General features: G+C 35.5%; 2 protein-coding genes across 3 annotated transcripts in view; one reads left to right on the top strand and one right to left on the bottom strand.

Annotated features, from left to right (window-relative positions):
• Window positions 1–19529, top strand: part of LOC142353693 (plastin-3-like) — a 577871-nt gene that overhangs the window by 417549 nt on the left and 140793 nt on the right. The gene's annotated exons all lie outside the window — the stretch shown is intronic.
• Window positions 684–14445, bottom strand: LOC142353291 (ubiquitin-conjugating enzyme E2-17 kDa). The gene is made up of 4 exons (XM_075405523.1): window positions 14371–14445; window positions 13933–14106; window positions 2704–2809; window positions 684–1692 (listed from the first exon to the last, which is right to left on the bottom strand). The coding sequence occupies exons 1-4, from the start codon at window positions 14392–14394 to the stop codon at window positions 1553–1555; spliced, it is 444 nt and encodes a 147-aa protein (XP_075261638.1). The 5' UTR covers window positions 14395–14445; the 3' UTR covers window positions 684–1552.

Raw genomic sequence — 19529 nt, 5'->3', positions numbered from 1 at the left:
AGCACAAATTTCTTTCTGAAAGGAAGTATCTTTTATTTCGTGACAGAAAATCAAAAGGCTCGTAGAAGTGCAGTTTAACAATTGAAATCAAGATCACAAAAAAAATCAAAGAAAGAACAATAAAGAATTGCGCTCGAAAGACAGGCGAGGTGTTTGCTTTGGTTGTACCTAGCTTAAACACTATCGTTTTCAAATGTTGAAAACGCTATCAAGAAAACCTTAATACAAATAATAAACTTTTGCCCCACATAAAACATTTCAAACTGAGAAGTAGCTTGCAAAATCCGCAAGTGAACAAAACCTTCCGAGTAAAAATAGACCACGATCGTCGCAATACAGCTACGCTTAGCTTATAGCTTCGCAGCATTAATGAGTTTTGAATCACATAAATATCAAAATTTAACCCCACTAATGGGATTCGGTTGTTCTTCATTTAGGACAAATGTTACATTTAGCTATTCCCCGATAAGACGAAAGGAGTCTTTCCCATTATAGCCACCCCCCTCCCCCCCCCTTAGTGGTCAGATAACATATAGCCCCCCCCCCGCTCAATTATGGTAATTATACCATGACGGGGGAGCTATAATTTCATAGGGGGCTATAATGGGAAAGACTCGACAAAACAAAAAGTTTGAATGAAATCTGAGATTTGAATGAGATGATTGGTTGGCTCAAATAAAGAATTTTGAATCTCTATTAAAAATTAATTGAACTTCGGAAATATAACAAGAGGGTCGCAGACAAGTGAACAACATTTTAGGACTATAAATTATCTCAATAAATTACAACTTAGCGAGAAATTCAATCAGTTAAACAAGACCATTCATTATTTGACAAGAAACATAATTTACGAAAATATAATTCTTTTCGAAAGAATTCTCCATTTTTCTTGTTTGAAAGAATTTCTGTCACAATGAAAATTGCAACTTAATTTTCACTTCAAATGCACAGCATGAAACAGTAAACATTTATCTATGAACAGATTATCAGCTTTTATATCCAATAAAAGCGGATCCAATAATTCAATTGATGTTGTGAAATCCTAAAAGAATGATCTATTTATCGAAAGCACCTTTTCTCCAGCAAGCGGCAGTTTGCATTCAGCACTCTAACATCGGAATTTCATAAACAAGATCATTAATTTTGCTGATGGTTTTACAACCCTTCACTGCATCACTTGTTCTGTTATATTACACATTCTGTATACTGAGCGGCAGATTGTCAATTATTTCTTTAATTCTTTTTGGGTGGTATGGAAGCATTGTTATATACTTGAATCAATGATTTTCGTAACTCATTGGGTGAATTCTAAATTGCTATTTAAGCTTTGATTCAAAAAAATAGCACAGCAATAGATCGACAGAAATTATAGATCTGATATTTGATGGTCATCAATTTGTTGATTCTCTCCTGTGCAAGTTCACTAGTCTCTTGTTGTCTGTTGTAGTTCACTTTTCATGATTCCATTGATTGGGAAGGGGGAGGGGGACGGGTGTTAGTGGGTAAGTGGATCCACTGGATTCTCCAAGGAGTGTTGGAGGAGGTTGTTGATCTACATAGCGTACTTGCGGGTCCACTCTTTGGCTGTCTCATTGTATCTGGATCGGTTCTGTTTGTAGAGACGGGCGATGTCTGGCACCAGAGGGTCCTCTGGGTTGGGATCGGTCAGCAACGAACAGATCGATAATAGCACTAAAATGAGAGAATAGAACCCAATTTTATTCAATTCTTCAAAATAATGATGAATTGTCGAGAAATGGTCGAGATTTGGTGATACCCTCGAGATCTACATCATCCCAGCAAAATTCTTTTGACTAACAAGGCTCAAAACTGAGGAATGGTTTGCCAATCGATATGAACTTCAGCAGAAAAAAAAACAAAATTGCGTTGAAAATTCGATCTTTTCCGAACAAATTACAAGTAAAGATCAGCTAGCTCACTTCTAGGTTTATGAAAGAGGTGCCTAAACCTACGATAATGATAAAAATTTAACATATTAAGGAGCCAGACACAAATGAGCATAAAATTGAGCGAGTCAAAATCTAAGTTATTTTAAGAGAAGGTTTAGTTATATTTATTAGATGGCTCTAAAATCCAACCGTTGAAATTTTATCATTGATGCAATAAATCAATTCAAATTGATCATCAAAGCATTTCGCTGTTCTTAGAAAGAAAACACTGAACAATATTTAATACTCCTCGGGTCTACCAGTAGATTATGCAACTAGTTAAAATGCTTAATATATGGCTAATAGTTAGTTAAAGCTTGAACCGCAGAATTAGGAATTAAATTACAGCTTCCCAAATCAAGAAGCCAACCAGCAAATTCAAAAAGCATTTCTGAAAATCGTCAGACGCAAGCTTTAAAAAATAAGCATTGCGAGCTATAATTCGGACATTTTTTTCATTTCGCACAACGAATATACACTGCTACTTTAAACGATCAAGCTATAGTTTCAAGGTCATATTAAGCAAGTAAGTTCATAGTTTAACATTAGTTTTCGAGGTCAAATTGGGTCGTTAAATTGTAGAATGCTCACCAAATCAGAAGGCCGAGCAACAATATTAAAGCTATATATTTGAATGTTCAGATGACTGGTGATTAAATGGGCTCTATAATTTCTATCAAACGGTGTGCATGAATACCATTGAATGAAATTCACTACTGCGCTAGCTGTTTCTTGAGCTTAACGCTTAACTCACCTTTTGAGATGGTCAATGCTGGCGACCATTGACTTCTGAGGATGTCGAGACAGATGCTGCCATTGCTGTTAATGTTCGGATGATATATTTTGGTCGTGAACGAAACCTAAGAAAAGACTGCAAATAAACTTTGATTGAAAAAAAACTTCCAGTTTTGGGATTTTACTTTCATTTCTTCTTGTAACAAGACTTGCTAAAATCCGCATTTGGGCGCTGCCTTTTTCATTTAAGATCTTTTCACAGCTTTTGCTGGTTTCTGAAGAAAAAATGTAGCAGGAAAAAGCGAATGGTCTTGGGGAGTGAGATAACATCACTCCAATGTAGAGAGTGAGAAAACTGCACTTGAACACAAAATCGTATTTTATATATAAAGTTATCTGGTTCAATTGCCTGAACTTATCTTGATTCTGGTCTTTTCGAGTTTTTAAATCCAATTTTTCTTTAAGTTCAAACGGTTATCGAAGTCCATTCCTACTCATTTCAGGGCACATTTTCCCTTGCTAAAAAATTTTTTGAATAGCAGGCAAGGAATTGCCCTGCTACGTTTCTTTTTTAAAAGACCTTTTAAAACGTTTAAAGCTTTGAAAAATTAACACACCCGGCCGGAAAATAGCCGCCGTTGATTCCCATAACCAGGATTGGGATCGAAAGAAGAGAAAACAAAAATCAGTCTTTTCATTGAAAAATTGATGTCATTTAGGAGCTGAACAAACTCCCGTTTCGTAGTGAAACGACACTGGTGTAAGTATCGATATCAATAAGCGTTAGAGATGGTGACTAAGAACAAAGTTCGAGTAACGGGCATCTAAAATTGGGCTTTTTGAGTTTATCTCGTTTCTTTTTCCGATTTCGATTTCCGACACTGACTCTGCACATTTAGAATGGCTTTGCTGAGGAACTATTGCTTAAAAACACTTTTAGCAGAATGGGAGAAGAGTAAAACTAGCCTAGAGAAGTCAAAAAGATTTCACGCAAAATGTTGAACAAGCTGTGAACTAAGGTCAAGCAAAAAAACTTAGTACGACGAAGTAAAAAACAGCAGGACAAGTACTGAAAAAATCCAAAGAACTGAATGAAAAACTGAGAAATAATATACCTGATCAGCAGATCAATTGAACAATCCCAGCAAAAATCTCACAATTTGAGAAACTAAAATAATCAAACTAAACAAAATAATCATTGCTGAAACTCTTGACGCTTTCATCTTCATCCAGAAGGCCAATTATGATACAAGTCAATATACTCATTAACTTAAGCACAAGCCTTGAGGGGGAATTATTTGCCACTGGAGGTAGATAAACCAGAAAAATGGCAAAAGCTTCCAAAAACAAAGAAGTGCTAAATATAAGAATGTTTCCAAATTTCGCAGAAAAAAATCGAAATCATTTTTTGGCTCTGGAAATCTGTCATGTAACTCACCTTAAAAAAAGTTTAGTTGGCCAGTAAAAATTATATAACTCAGAAAATGACAAAAAATTTCAAAACAAAACAATAGCAAATTTTAACAAAATATTGCTGAAATTTGTGATAATTAAATCTTCAGAACCACTTTAATGTCTCCAGAGACTATCGAGTATCCTTTTCCCTAAATAGTCTCATTGGCTCAAAAAGATTAAAAAGATTTTATCAAAAAATATTGCAAAAATATAACTTAAATTACCTCTAGCAACAATGCAGTAACTTATTATCAAACCCTAGAGGAGGTTCCTGCACCCTGGTGCCGGAAAAACTCAAAAACTAACATTTTCAAAAATTGCAAATTTAAAAAAAATGCTAAAATTCGTGATATTTAACATTGAAACCTTTTTTAAGGTCATTAGAAATTATGAAGCAACATACTAGCTAGCCATAAAAGAGGCTCCCTGTCAACTGGGGCAAAACAAATTAACAAAAAGAAAAATGAGTTTTTTTCAAAATGCTAAAAGTCGTGATATCAAAATCTTGAAAATTCCATAACCAATAGAAATTATGCAGTAACAAATTATCAAACCCTACAGAAGGTTCCTTGGCCCTTGAGACTAGAGCAGCCTAAAAAAGACAAACACTTAACAAAAAATTGTAAGTCTTTTCAAAAAGTTGATAAAATTGGTGACATCAAAATATTGAAAACCATTCCATGGCCAACAAAAAATTTCAACAGCTTATTATCAAATCCTAGAGGAGGTTATTTGGCCCCTAAAAGAGGCTCCTTGACACCTAGGGCTGAATAAACTTTAAAAAATTTCAAAAAACTTGAAAATAGGAAAATTAGTATAAATTTGCGTGTTTATGTTTCGAGTACTTAATCAAATAGCCCTTAAAACGATCAAAACTGTCTTGCAAAAGAATTCTATCAACTTAAAAAAGGGTCAATTTTAGACTGGTCAACCAAATATTCGGAAACCAACAAAAAACGTGTCAAATTGCAACATTTTGTGCTCAAAAACATAAAAATTCTTTAACTGTTTATCCCATTCTGAGAGCTCAATGCCATGAAAAATGTGAAAACATCTTACAAAACAAGACAGAGCACCAATACTATCCAATTCTTGAATTGTAAAAAAAAACCACGACGTCCCCAATAAGAGCCGCTATCGCTGCGCGGCTATTGATAAGACAAAAAATTTGGTTGTACTTGCTAATTGAGAGTTTATTTCCTGCTTCTTAAAAAGAGACCAAAAGATATCATTACCTAATAACTATGGATAAATATTTTAAAAGAAATAGTCTGTGTTGATGATTAAGTATAAGGCTTGGTAAATTATGGCATGTAAGTATTTATACCGCTTACACTTCGATTTCATGTTGCGAAATCGCTTAAGTACTGATATTTTTGAGCAACCACTTATATTCTGGTCGATTCCGGTAAGAAGAAAACAAAAAAGCTAGAGATGTTAAATAGATGACGAAAATTGGTAAACCGAAAAGAAATGGGAATTGGTTTTGTTTTTCTTGCGAACGAAGTTTTTGTTTTCATATTACTCTGTGAACAATAAAGCTCGTCTCTATATTAATAATTGTCAGTGAAGACTGGTGAGTTTGGCATTGATGAACGTCTATAGAGACTTTGCGAAGTGAGACTAGCAACGGTATATAAATACCGTTTTATGCTTGTAAAAATATCAATTGTGTAACATTTTACAGGTATTTAAGAAAAGTTTTTTGACATGAATTAAAAAAAAGAATCTCAGCTGACGCTTAAGCTACTTCAAACTAACTGCGAAAGTAGTGGGAGAATTTCGAGCTAGTTTTGAACATTACATACTAACGTCACACGATTTGGTCACAAACGACCGCATAAAGGGGGTCCCAAAGCTAGCATGAGGTAGTCGCATGAGGACGTGCAAAAATTGGGGGAGCCAATTAAAATGGTCCTGCCGTACAAAACACTATGCCGCCTCAGCAATTCTGATAAATCATGCACTTGCAGCCTCATAAGCTTTATGAGAACTGACAAATTGCAGAGCAACAAAATGCCCTCGGTCAGTACTTATTAATTCGGTTTCCGACGACTAGGTCAAATCGGTCTGACAAACACACTCAGGCCAAAAAGGCATAATAAAAAAAGGAACCAAACAATTGCCATAAACTTTGTTTGAGAGCAGCTAGAAGCTACTCAGCAGAAACCGACCTCTCACATTTTCGAAATAAAGCTCTGCTCAACTTTATTTCGAAAATCTTAATCGCCGACAAAAAACTTGAATAAAATAGCAAATTTTAATTTAAAAATTGCCAAAATTTGTGATACTAAAAAGCTGAAAACCATTCCATGGCCAATAAAAAACTTTCAGTAACCTATTACAAACCCAGGAGAAGGTTTCCTGCCTCCAGGGGCTAGAAAAACTTACATATCGCCAAATGTCAAATTTGAAAAAAATTGCAGATTTTATCAAAAAAAAAATTGCTATAATTCGTTATCTTAAAAAGCTGAAAATCATTTTACAACAACTAGAAACTATGCAGTAACCTGTTAGCAAACCCTTTAGGCAGTTACTTGAGACCTAGCGCCAAAAAAAATTAAATTGTCAAAAATTTCCAAAAAAGTTAAATTGTAAAACTTAAAAATTTGCGTGCTGTCTTTGGAGTACCAAAACATATAGCTCACAAAATGGTCGAAAAAAGTAATTATGTCTTGCTAAAAAACACCATTATCAACTAATACAAACCTCAAATTCAGACTGCTCCAACGAAAAATTCAAAAGACGACAAAAAAATTGCAACATTTTGGGCTCAAAACTCCTAAAAATGATAATTTAACCTTGAATTACGGCCTTCCCATTAGCTTCACCACTCTAAGCACTTGAAGGACTACCAAATGCGAATAAGGGCCTCTAATGAAACTTGACGCGCTCGGCTTTACCTATTTACCCCGTTTTGAGAGCTCAAAATCATGAAAAAAAAGTGTGAAAAAAAGACAGAGCACCAATACAATCCAATTCTTGGATTGTTAAAATAGAGCGTCAATACAATCCAATTCTTGGATTGTAAAAAAGGAGATTGCATAACTAATAGCCGTCGAGAGACACTTCTAGCAGAATCAGAGAAGAGTGAAACTAGCCTAGAGAAGTCAAAGATTTCACGCAAAATGTTGAACAAGCTGTGAACCAAGGCAAGGCAAAAAAAATTAAGCACGACGAAGTAAAAAAAAACACAGCAGGACATGGCAGAAACACAATCTTAAGAATTGAATAAAAAAATTAGAAATACTGTACCTGGCCAGCAGATCAGTTGAACAACGCCAGCCAAAAATAAAAACGCCAGTTGAACAACGCCAACAAAGATCAAAAGTTGAGAAACAAAAATGAACAAAACTTAACAAAAAATATAGAAATTGCTAAAACTCCTGTGTTTTTACACTGAAGGCCAAACTTTGATACAATTAAATACACCCACTGACTCAAGCACAAGCCTTGAAAAAGCTCTATTGGCTGATAAAAATAGCAAATATCGAGAAAAATTTAAATTAAAAATAAAAATTGTAAAAATTAAACTTTCTTAAATTTGCAAACTTTAAAAGATCAAAACTCCTTCTTTTCTTTTTTTTCTCTGGGCTTTGTCCAATAACTTACCAGTAAGACCTAAAGATTCATTGGCCCGTAACAATTTATAAACTACAGAAAATTTGAAAACAATTGCAAATGTTAATGCGATGTTGAAGAAATTTGTGATATTGGTTTCTTCAGAACAATTTCGCTGTCTCCAGAGGCCATCAATTTATCCAATTTTAAGCCTTAAAAAGTTGCATTGGCTCATAAAGATTGATAAACAAGGAACTTGACAATAGTTTCCCAAAAACATTGAAAAAATTTAATTTTTTTAATTAAAAACTTGGTAACATCTCTAGCATTAAAAAGTCCATTCCATTGTACATAGCAACTAAACAAAAACATAACAGCAGTTCCTAGAGGAGGTTACTTAACCACTGAGACAAGGAAAAGAACATACTTTCAAAACTTCAAAAAAAGGCAAATTTTATCAAAACATTGCTAAAATTTGTGATATTAAAATGTTGAAAACAACTTCAAGACCACTAAAAACCCAGCGAAAACGTATTATCAGAACCTAGATGAGATTTTCTGGTCCCTGAAGCAGGAAAAAAAATGACAATTTGCCTTTTTAAAAAAACTGAAATTTTTTTTTCAAAATTTGCTGAAGTTCTTGATATCAAAATGTTGAAAACCGTTCCATTGCCATTAGAAACTATGTAATAATTCATTTTCAAACCCTCGAGGAAGCCTCATGGCCCCTGAGGCTGGAAAAACTAAAAAAAAAACAAAATTTTCCAAAAAAAACTTGAAAAACTTTAGGAAAAAATAGTATCGTTTTTCTTGATTATGTTTGCATTACCAAGACATATTGCTAATAAAATGACCTTTCAATCTTGAATTTAGGCCTTCCTGGCAGCTTCAGCACTCTAAAAACTTCAGAGACTTCAAATGCTACCTGAAGGCTTCTAATGAAACTTAATGCCGGCTGGGCTTTACCTGTTTATCCCGTTTTGAAAGAGCAAAGTCACTGAAAAATGTGTGAAAACATCTTACAAACAAACGACTGAATTGTAAAAAGATAGGAGCGCTGTAATAGCCGGCTGAGAAGTTGATGCGGCTATTAATAAACAGTTTCAGTCATGCGACATTAATTTGCATCAGAGTCCTTAAACTGGCTTTTGCAGTGTATTAAAGAGCTACGCCTCTTTAGTTCTTCGATAAACAGCAAATTTTAAGTAAGCTTTTCCTGTTCTTCGCGTTGTAGTTTTCTGTCACTTTTGCCTCTTTTAGGCTTTTAAATCAACAATTGGGTTTATGCTAGCCAGCAGATAAGTTGTTTCGTAGCTTTCGACAAGCGAGAATGTCTTTTGAAGATAGAACAATCAAAGAACTTAAATTCGCAAGATGATTGCAGCATTGAATTGCTTTTTTCTCTAAAACCGTTAACACCATGCTTTTAGCGAATCATATGTAGTTCTCAGCTAATTTCATCTTTTGTTGACCCATTTTTTGTTGACCCATCTCACTATCTTCCGGTCTTGATAGGACACAGTTTTCAAATCGTTAACACCGAAAATATCAACATTAGAAACTATTGTAAGTTTTTCACATTTTCAAAATTATTGTTTCTTTGGCACGAAATGTAGTTGGTCTGTTCATTCAATTCTTTATATTTAAGGAATTGCCCTGCTACCTTTTTAGCTCCATGATGTCTGCTTATTTAAATACGTTACCGGCTAATTTCAGATGAATTGCTCTCAAACGACAAGCGATGGGTTCGATTTAATAGTAGCCTGGTTGAAACCTGGATGTGCAGATGTATGCGTGGGGGAGGGGGAGCAAAAATTCACAAAGGAGTTCCAACTGACCACATAAGAGTATGTCATAGACCCCTAAATATGTGCATAATTCTCCGCAGCCCATGGGACTTAAGTCCTCCTGCTAGGATTTATGACCCAACTTGTTTAGAGACCCAAAAGGTTTCAAAAAATCTCAAGTTCCACCCCAGTATTAGAAAATTGTAAGAAATTTTGATACCGATTCATGTGGACTTCGGGTGATCAGCAAGTAGTGTCTACAAAATAACACTACAGAACCAATCTACGTACATATGTATTCAGAAATTATTACATCTTGTTGGACGAATTGGTCGGGGAAGGGAGAATTTCAGAATTTTAAATGAAAATTTTGCTCTAACGTATTTAAGGAACCAAAGGGCACGAAAGTGATTTCATTTGAAGTTTTGAGTACAATTTTGCAAATTAGTGAAAGAAAAGTTTTCTCTGAAAAGTATACAGGAGTTGAAATAAACCATATTTCTCTCTATCTGATAGCGAAGCAGCCGATTATTTATAGCGGTTTGATTCAAGAAGTGATAGTCTGTTTTTTGTCTTTAACTGGGGTCCGATAGGACTTCCGCTTCTTTGGACTTTCAAGTGAGAGTAATTTTTTTGTCCTTAACTTAGTGTCCTATAGAACAATAAGTTTAGGACAAAAAATAGACTTCCACTTATTTAACTCTAAGTTCAAAATTTCAAACTAGGCTCTCAGCCTCGAAGTTTTAGTGACCGATGAAATCGTACCCTGGTTTCTATAAAATGGTAGGGAGCTTATAACACAAAGTTGACTCAAATTTTTCACGATTATTTTCTCTTACTGATATCCGAGGGCTACTAATCATCCCATAAAATTCAACAGAAATTTCAATGTATTACTATTTCTAAGATCCTTTAAGTTCCATAATAGTTCCATTTTCCATTTCCATTTTGCATCCGTTTGTTAGGCAGTAAACATTATTTTGAAGCATATTCTACAAATAATTCTACGCATTGACTAATACTTGAGCAACGGAACAAGTTTGGTGGACATCTAACGTAAATTTTAAGCAGTTCACATTTTTGTTATAACTAAAGTAGCTATTTTAGGCAAAAAGCAATCTATTAGAATACACAGGGGTTTACTCATTACATCAAAGTGCATTAAAAAAACATTGCCAAGCGATTGCAATTGACCTCTCGAAGTGCATTCAAAGATAGCGGTCATATTGCCGGAAAATAGCCGCGATAGACGCTTGTGGCCTTCCATGGAAATCAAACAACTAAAGATATAAGATCGACAGATTGACCACCAGTCCTTTAATAGACCACTGGCATTTTTTGGTCAGATTCGGGCTGTCATTTTTATGAGATACACGCTCTATAGGGAAAAAGCCCCAATAGAGCTTTTTCAAAATTAATATTCGAAATTAAAAACTCAAGACTCTAAAACCCAAGAAATAGGGCATATACGTTTGGCACTACTTAGATGCACACTATTTAACTACTAAATGCTCAAAAAATTAAAATTCATTAAGTGAGTTCAGAAGTCATTTTCAGAAGTCAGAAGTTCAGAAGCAGAACAAATGACGTCACGCACACAAATCTTAACTGCAAAGCAGTAGAAGTCAATGGTCGCAGAAATCATCGATGGAGACGACGAATTAAACATAACCGACTAACGTCAGATGAATCGTTCTCAAAAGACCAGCGAGCAATTGTCTTCGTTTGTAGCTAGCCACGGTTTAGTGAGGCTAGCTTTAGCTTGATTCAACGCTGCAATATTTAGTTTTCTAGCCTTGTTAGTAAATAGAAAATTGATATTTAAAAAAATTGCAAAATATTGCAAAATTTTAAAGTTTCCAGATTTTTGCGAAAGGTTCAAAAAAATTTTGTGTCATTGGAGTTCTGTCAAGTAAACCATTTGCCAGATTTTAGAAGTGTCATTGGCCAGTAAAAATCGATAAACTCAGAAAAATAACAAAAATACAAAAATTTTAAAAACAATTGCGAAAAAAATCTTGCTAAAATTCGTGATATTAGTATCTTCAGAACCTCATTGTCTCAAGGCACTATCCAATATCCATAATTCAGGCCTTAAACAATTTCACTGGCTCATGAAGATCCATAAACCCTGAACATCATAATTTTCCAAAATTGAAAAAAAATTACACTATCAAAAAAATTGCTTAAGCTAGAGTCATTTAAATATTGGTAACAATTCCATTTACTCTAGAAACTATGCAGCAGCTCATAATCAAACCACGGAGGAGGTCCCTAGGACCTTGGTGCCGGAAAAAATAAAACTAAAAAAATTTAAAAAACTTAAAATTGCAAAAACTTTTTTTTTTAAAATTGCTTATATTCCAGATACCAAAATCTTGAAAAACAATCCATTACATCTAAAAACTATGCTGTAGCCTATTATTAGACCCTAGAGGAGTTTGTGTGGCTCTTGAGGCTGGAGAAAACTAAAAAATGACCAAATCAAAAAAGTTTGAAAATTTTCCAGTATTTTCTCATCAAATCTTAACGGAAGTATTCTGACCCCTGAGGCTTAAAAAATCTGCATAATAAAAATTCAAATAAAGAAAAAAATTAAGTTTTGTCAAAAAATGCTTAAATTCGTGATGTTAAAATCTTGAAAAACATTCTATTACATCTAGAAACTGTACAGTAACCTGTTTTCAAACCGTTTTCAATTCTTGGCGATTGAAGCTGGAGAAACCTAAAAAACGACAAAAAATTTTCAAACTAGAAAAAATTGCAAAATTTGAGATATTAATAAGTTGAATTCTATTCTATGGTAAAAAGAAAGTTTTCAGTAACTTATTTTTAAACCCTCAAGGAGATTTTCTGGCCCCTGCGTCTGAACAGAGGCGAATAATGAAAAATTAATGACCAAAAAAATTGGGGAAAAAATGCAATTTTTGTCAAAAAATGCTAAAATTTGAAAAGTTGAACTCTTGAAGACAATCCACTTCCACTAGAAACTATGCAGTAATCTACTATCAAAGCCTAGAGTAGTTTCCCTGACACCTAGGGCTAATAAAAATCAAAAAATGACAAAAAATTTCAAAAAGCCTGAAAAAAATTGAAAATTAGCATGAAATGAACTTGCGTTTTTAGCGAGCGGTTGTTTGTCTCCAAAACATTTTGAGCTGAGAGGCTGTAAAAGCATTTACTGCCCACTACCTGTTTATCCCGTTTTTGAGAACGAAAATTCTAATAGGTCAGACGAAAATTCGGTCAAGCAAAAAATCGCATAAAAAACCGTCAGGACTAATATAATTGCTACAAACTTCGTTTGAGAGCAATTAAAAAAACACGATGTCGCCAATAATAACCGCTTCGCAGCTATTATTAACACAGCTTCGCGTTGCGTTTTGCTAACCTCTCAAACAAAGCTGGCGGATTGCCAGAAAATAGCCGCAACAGCTTCGTAGATCTGCAGTCTCAAAAAAACAGTACAAATAGACAGACCAAAAAAATTCGTCGTTTCATTGAAGGCTGATATGTTATATTTTGGTTAAAAATCTGTATAAGTTTTTGCTGCCTCTATTAGCTGCTCTCAAATAACCTTCAGTTAGAATGACACACACCCATTTGACCTTATCTCTTTGAATTAAAGTAAATAAAAGTCAATTTCGAAGTGAGGAAGTCATTTTTGAGAGTGAGGTAAGTCAAGTGTGACCAAAAATTTAATCACGCGAATGAACAAAAAAAAACTCGCTCCACCAGGAGCAAAAAATGACGTCACACACGCACTTCAGTTGAAATTGCATGAACGAATGAACAAAAACAGATTTGAAGTGGTTGTGACGTCATAAGGTCGAAACAAAAATCGCGCCGACGAAATAAAAAACATAGCAGGACAGGTCCTGTTGTACAATTCAAAGAATTTTCATTGACTGAACAAAAAACTAGACATAGAACTGACTATGAGTGAATTGGGAGAACCATTTAGAAAAAAATCAGATCAAAAAAATCGGAAAAACAGTAAGAATCCAAGTGAAATTTCCGCATGTGAAGAAAAAAACCACTAGCGAGAAAGCGAATTTTTGTTCACACCGTTTTGTCACTCTACTTCAGAATTAGAGCGAAAAAAATTCACGCCGCAAAACCACTCGCTTTTTCGCTCCATTTCCTGTTTCGGCGTGACCAAAATCACTACTCCAATTAATGACTTCAAAAATCATAAAAATGTGTGAACAGATCTTAAAAAAAAAGACAGCACCCCAATACAATTCAAATTCTTTGAATTGTAAAAAACCAAGAGAAGGCTAATAATAGCCTCAGCTATCGCTGTGCGGCTATTAATAACAACCGTGTGCTAGTACTCATGATCGGCACCTTTTGAACTTGCTAGTTTATCTCAATTTCTGCCGGCGTTTTAATAAATGTTATGAAATCTCTGCTCATAGTTTGCAAGTTAGATAAGAACGTACCTTAGGTGGTTTGAATGGATAATCTGTGGGGAAATGAATTGTGAGAAAAAACACTCCACCCTGGTAAGGACTGTCGGGAGGTCCCATGATTGTTGCCTGCCAATGAAACATATCGTCTCCTACTGGACCGGCTGAACATTGTGCTGGTGGGTCTCTACCCAGGTCCTGCAACTCCTGTAGAAATATGAAAACACCTTGGCATCAGTCATCGAACCAAAATTATCGAAAAATTTGTAAGTAACGCGATGCACTGACGGCGGTATAACAGCTGTAGTTATTTTAATCTACATAACAAATCAGTTGTGAAAAAAATGTTGGTTTTAAGAACTTTAACAGGCAGCAATGCATCACTCCGTTTTATCTTCTATCCTACATTTTACTTCTTTGGCGTGGAGCAAGAAGATTATCACAAACATTGAGTAGAGAAGAATTTCCAACCTTATTGATTCTTTTCAAAGCCATGGGTGAACTGTGAATTTGAGCAACGTTGATACAACGCAAATCTGAAAAAAAAGATTAAAAAAGAATGATTTTATTTTGTTTTTAGACTAGCTCCAAATTAACGTCAAAGGAGAACAATTTTCCCTTGTTATCCACCAAATAGCTTTCCGTACAAGATAATATTAACAAGCCCAGAAAAAGAATTAAATGAACGCTCCCATGAAAAATGCTGTCAAGCGACAGTTGCTGTTTGTTGTAGAGCATTTATGGCATCTTTTGTTGTTAATGAAGGGAGTGATAATAAAAACAATATAAGGATTAGGTCTTCTTAGTTTTAGAGCCCACGAGAAAAATCCCACAGAATCCGCCAGGTGCAGGGTTCGCTTAAAAAATGTATAGAAACATTCAGGACAACAAGCTCCCTTCCTCTACAATCGTTCCCATTGACGCTTCTACTGCAGGGCGCCGGCGCATGGAGGGTCCGCCACGGAGGCAGAGTATGGAGCTACGCAAAAGCGTGAAACTTATTTTTGTCATATGTACCTTGCATCTGGCGAATTCTCTGTCTTTGTGGCTTCTGTAACCCTGCCAAGAAATTTGTGCCAGCTGAAAACTGATGGGTGAATTTCACCCCTGGTCTGGTCCTAAAGCCTATCTACTACTACGTGATCACGTCCGAAAATGAATCTTTTTTTATGAAGAGAAGGAATTGTCAATTAAAAGGTAATTTGATTTAATAACGAACGTTTTCGAACATTGCGTTCATCGTCAGATTAAAACTGTTTCACAATATGTTAAAGGATAAAAGGAATATGTATTTACATTTGTCTGAGACAATTAAAACAATTCTAGAACTATTCTAAAAAAATCAATCGAAAATTTTTTCCTATATACAATATTTAGCTTATTTACAACTCATATTTACATCTTATCAATTTCTTTAAAAACATTCCCACTCCGCATTTTTCGATTTTGGCCATGTTTTTGTATTTTTAGGGGTATTCCGAATTTGCCCTAACCCTAAGTATCACTATTGTGGAGGTTCTCCAAATTTCGTTTTGTCTGGCCATTGATTCTATCTATCAAATTTTACGAAATTAGTTAAAATAACAAATTTTTGGAATTATTCACAGTTAAAATGAATTTACAACGTTTTCTTTACATTTAATACACCAAAAATTTTCGATCTTTTTACCGGAATTTGTGATATACCCGGGTATTTTGATTTGAAGTCCTGAAAAGCAGTTTAATTTTATTCCTATCTAATGTTATCATTTACTAATTGAGGTTACAAAAATTCCGAATAAAATTTGTTGTCAACTGTTAAATGCGAATGCAAACACGATGAACTTCATCCGAATCACACAACGAAAGCTGTAACAAAATCACACTTTGCGCTGTTTTTGTCTCAAATGGTCAACGCAAACGCGCAAACTCAATCATTATTTTTAAAGAATTCAAAACCTAATATTATTTATACCAATTTCTTTCAACAACCAAAATCGAGTTCATCAACTTTAAACTTGGGTATCTAGTAGGTAACCGTCACTTAATATCTGAATTTCACAAGTTGGCAGGACCACCAGTCAAATGGATCAATGGTGTAAAAATGTCTCCGCAATTGGAATGGCAAGATGTGGCAAGAGTCTTAAAAATTGAAATTTTATTTATTAAAACTAGGGGGCGCTCTCTTACTTCTGACAATGTATATTTCTACCACTTTTGCGTAAGGTATGGTATCATGTCCAAATTAATCCAGTTTTGTTTTTACAGGAGAGAACTAGATATTCTAACTATGTCAAGTTCGTGATAAAGTGATAAGGGAGGCAGCTTCAATTTTACCAGTCTCGTTTTATTCTCGTATTCGACTCCAACATTATTGCTACTGCAGGACTTCACCTCAATCCAAAGAGCAAAGCGCCGCGCAAGTTAGTGAAAAACATTGACGTCCCTGTTCACGAGGAAATCATTCTGTGACACGACACCATTGATAACTCGATTTCCAACACTTTTTGACCCTCGTCCCCCAATCTCTGCTGAAGAAGTCGTCGCCGAGCTCCGAAAGATCAAAAACCTTGTTGGGATTGTCTTCTGGTAGAGATTTGGAACCCCTAATATCTTCCAGACCCTGGTTGCCTCGACGATACCAACATTGAACATCGTCAAAGAGCTGCTCTCCAAGCGCCAGCAAAAAGATCAGACCTTGCTAAACGAATACCTGAAACTCCACCAAGAGTTCAAGCCGCAAATCAAAATCCTTACAAATATTCGGAAGCACGGTGGGAATATCCAAAGCGTCAAGTAGAAGAACCAAACACACTCCAAACGAAACAAGAGAAAGGACTCAAATGCCGGTAAAAAAGATTTATTCTGCTCTTTTTATTTACTGGTGTCCTGGATTTGTTTCCCGGGCTAGAAAAAAAAAGTTTTCTGTTTCCCTTCTTTTCTACCATTAATTGTTCTTGATTAATTTTTTGGGCTAGAGCTTTCAGACAAGGGTGGAAGTTGTAAAACATGCAAATCAATCATATCAAGCACCAATTGCATGTTTTGTGCAATATGTGTGCTGAAAGAAACAAACGCGATGTCTTCATCCGAAGTCGTACTCAAACGAAGTTCGAGACCGACTTATCTCTACCGAGAAAATTTATGAAAAACTGCTAAAATTGGAAAAAAAAAATTCAACGAGCTTGTTGCCCTCAAAATTGGTAACATCATAAAGCAGTCATGTGACAAAATTGAAAAAAGGTATGCAAAAATGTTATGGCCAAAAAAAGCAAGAAAGCCGCACTTTCTCCTTAGACTTCGACCGAAAAGACAGATTTCAACAACTCTTCAAGCTTTCGAATCCAGGGGATTCCTGAAGATCCCACGAAAACAATCAATGAAAATCTTGTCTGCCATAGCGAAGCCGTCAAAACGATACTCAATTCCATCGAAGCCGACATCAAGACCACTTTCTTGAAGCGTCTCAAGAAGTTCACCAAAGAGCGAACTAAACCGTGAACTCTTTTAGTTACCGTCAGAAAAGCTTCCCGAGAAAAAGCTTATCTGGGCCAAATGCTTTGAAAAATGTGAAGAATTTGCAGGAAGGAACATCTATCAGCTACCTGCATTGACGAAGTACAAAGCCATAAAAAGAAAACGAAATTCTTAAGAAATGAGGAGAACTGTTTGTTGAGGGCATATGACAAACATAATTCAAGATGCGAAACTTCGAAATCTTTGACGATGGAAAGAAAGTAGAAATACCAGAAATGACTGCAACAGCATATTCATTAGTTTTGAGACACGACACAAATTAACTAATGCAATGCTGACTCAAGATTACAGTATAGTTAGTGTGACTGAAAATTGGTTGACTGACGAAATTGACTCCACTGAATTTCTATTGATTGACTTTAAGATTTATCGCGCGGATAGACCCTCTTATGGAAATAAAACCAGCCCTATGGAACTGTTCTGATAGTGGTCAAACAAACAATCACCTCAAAATTGTCTTTCGACAACCCTCCGGACTGCTGCCTTCAGCGCCACATTCAATTCGGTTCGAATGATCTAACCACCAAAATTTTCTTCTCAACCCCATCGGGCAGTCTTTATCGCTACTCCGTTGCTGACGTCAATGCACTACTGGGAACTGTCTCGACTTGCAAACCCTCCAACATCCTTGGTCACATAAATTTTCCGCACACAATATGGGTAAAAAATGCTCAGGACGGACTCTTTCGATGAACAAGAGGTGATAGAACTTTTTGAAAAAAAAGGTTACCAGCAGGCCATCAACTTCCCCATCTGTGGCAACAGAACTCTTAACGTAGCATCCTACGCTCTTTTTTGTGCAATTGCAGTGAGAGACACTGCTTTCACTCAATTGTACGACTGCTCTGATCATTGTGCAATCTAATTAACAAAGGAAAATATTAAAACTCAAATGAAACGATGTATTCACGAATTCAAGAGCTACGAATTTGCTGACTTTGATGGTCTCAGAGATCATTTAGAACAGTTTATATTTGCTCCGACGTGTTTCTCAAACATCAACCACACGTGTATCGAACTGTATAAGTACTTTGACGACGCGGTAAACATTCTTGTACCAAACAGAACGAGACACCGACAAAATTTGCCTCCTTGGATTACCACCGCTACTTCTTTTTTGCTGAAAAAAAAACCTGAGACTCAAAGGCGGCTTTTATTATCAGAACCAAAAAGCTACCGAACAAAAAAATATGTCTTTCTCGAAAACAATCCTGCAGAAGCATGTGAAGATAACAGATTGGTATACCAGGAAAAACGTTTTGGTACCCGCAACACCAACGCCAACTTCAAGCACTTAAAAAAAGTCGTAAGAAAACATCAAGCCTGCCGCTATCTTTGGATTGCGCAAGCAGAAACAGTCAAAATGACTTTTCGAAAGTCGAATTGTTAAACGATTTGTTTTATTTGGTTATTTCATCAAAAAAACTTCAAATTCCACAACAGTCCTGTTGGAGACTCTAAGCTAACAAACTTTGACATATCCAAATCCCAAATTGGAACTACTTTTTTGGAACTTGATAATCGGAAAACAAGAGAAACAAACGGTAGAGCATTCTGCCAAATCCAATTCAGGCATGATACATGCGCTCCATGTGATGCTCAAGAACATCAGGATATTACAAAAAATGTCCACCTACTGAAAAACTTCCGCGGTAACACCAATCAACAAAAAAAGCTGAGAAGTACCTCGTCAAATTTGTCGGCAGAAATCACTACTAAGGATTGACAGCAGCATACTTTAAAAATGTCTGTATGTTGCCTTGTGCAATCATTTCTCAAAAATTCTTACCTGCCTCTTTTTCTCTTACTTGCTTCTACAAAACCCATCAACACGGATTTGTTCGACAACACTCCACAGTCGCGAACATGTTGTCTTTTCTGCAAAAGATTCTGTCAAAAAAGGCGGCTTGACGATGATAGTAGCAGTGAAATTAATGCCTTCAACATTAACTTCTTCAAAGTCTTTCATAAGGTGCCTCATTTTGATTTGATATGCAAAATAGCGGAAATCGGCTTCAGAGGATGCATCCACGAGGTCCTTAACAACTACCTGACAAACCGGAAGCAATTTGTGAGAGTGGAAAATTTCTGCTCGCAGATGAAAGATGTAAGAG

This window comes from Convolutriloba macropyga, chromosome 14, assembly GCF_964194025.1.
Source record: "Convolutriloba macropyga chromosome 14, txConMacr16.3, whole genome shotgun sequence".
NCBI lineage: Eukaryota > Metazoa > Xenacoelomorpha > Acoela > Convolutidae > Convolutriloba > Convolutriloba macropyga.
The sequence above is the reverse complement of the archived record's forward strand: the minus strand, read 5'-3'. Positions and strand labels throughout refer to the sequence as shown.

Coding starts and splice junctions, on each gene's coding strand:
- LOC142353291 (XM_075405523.1), bottom strand. CDS start 14,394: ATGGCTTTGAAAAGAATCAATAAG. Junction 2,810..13,932: donor ATCCATTCAAACCACCTAAG/GTACGTTCTTAT, acceptor GTCTTTTCTTAG/GTTTCGTTCACGACCAAAAT. Junction 1,693..2,703: donor AGCATTGACCATCTCAAAAG/GTGAGTTAAGCG, acceptor CTCTCATTTTAG/TGCTATTATCGATCTGTTCG.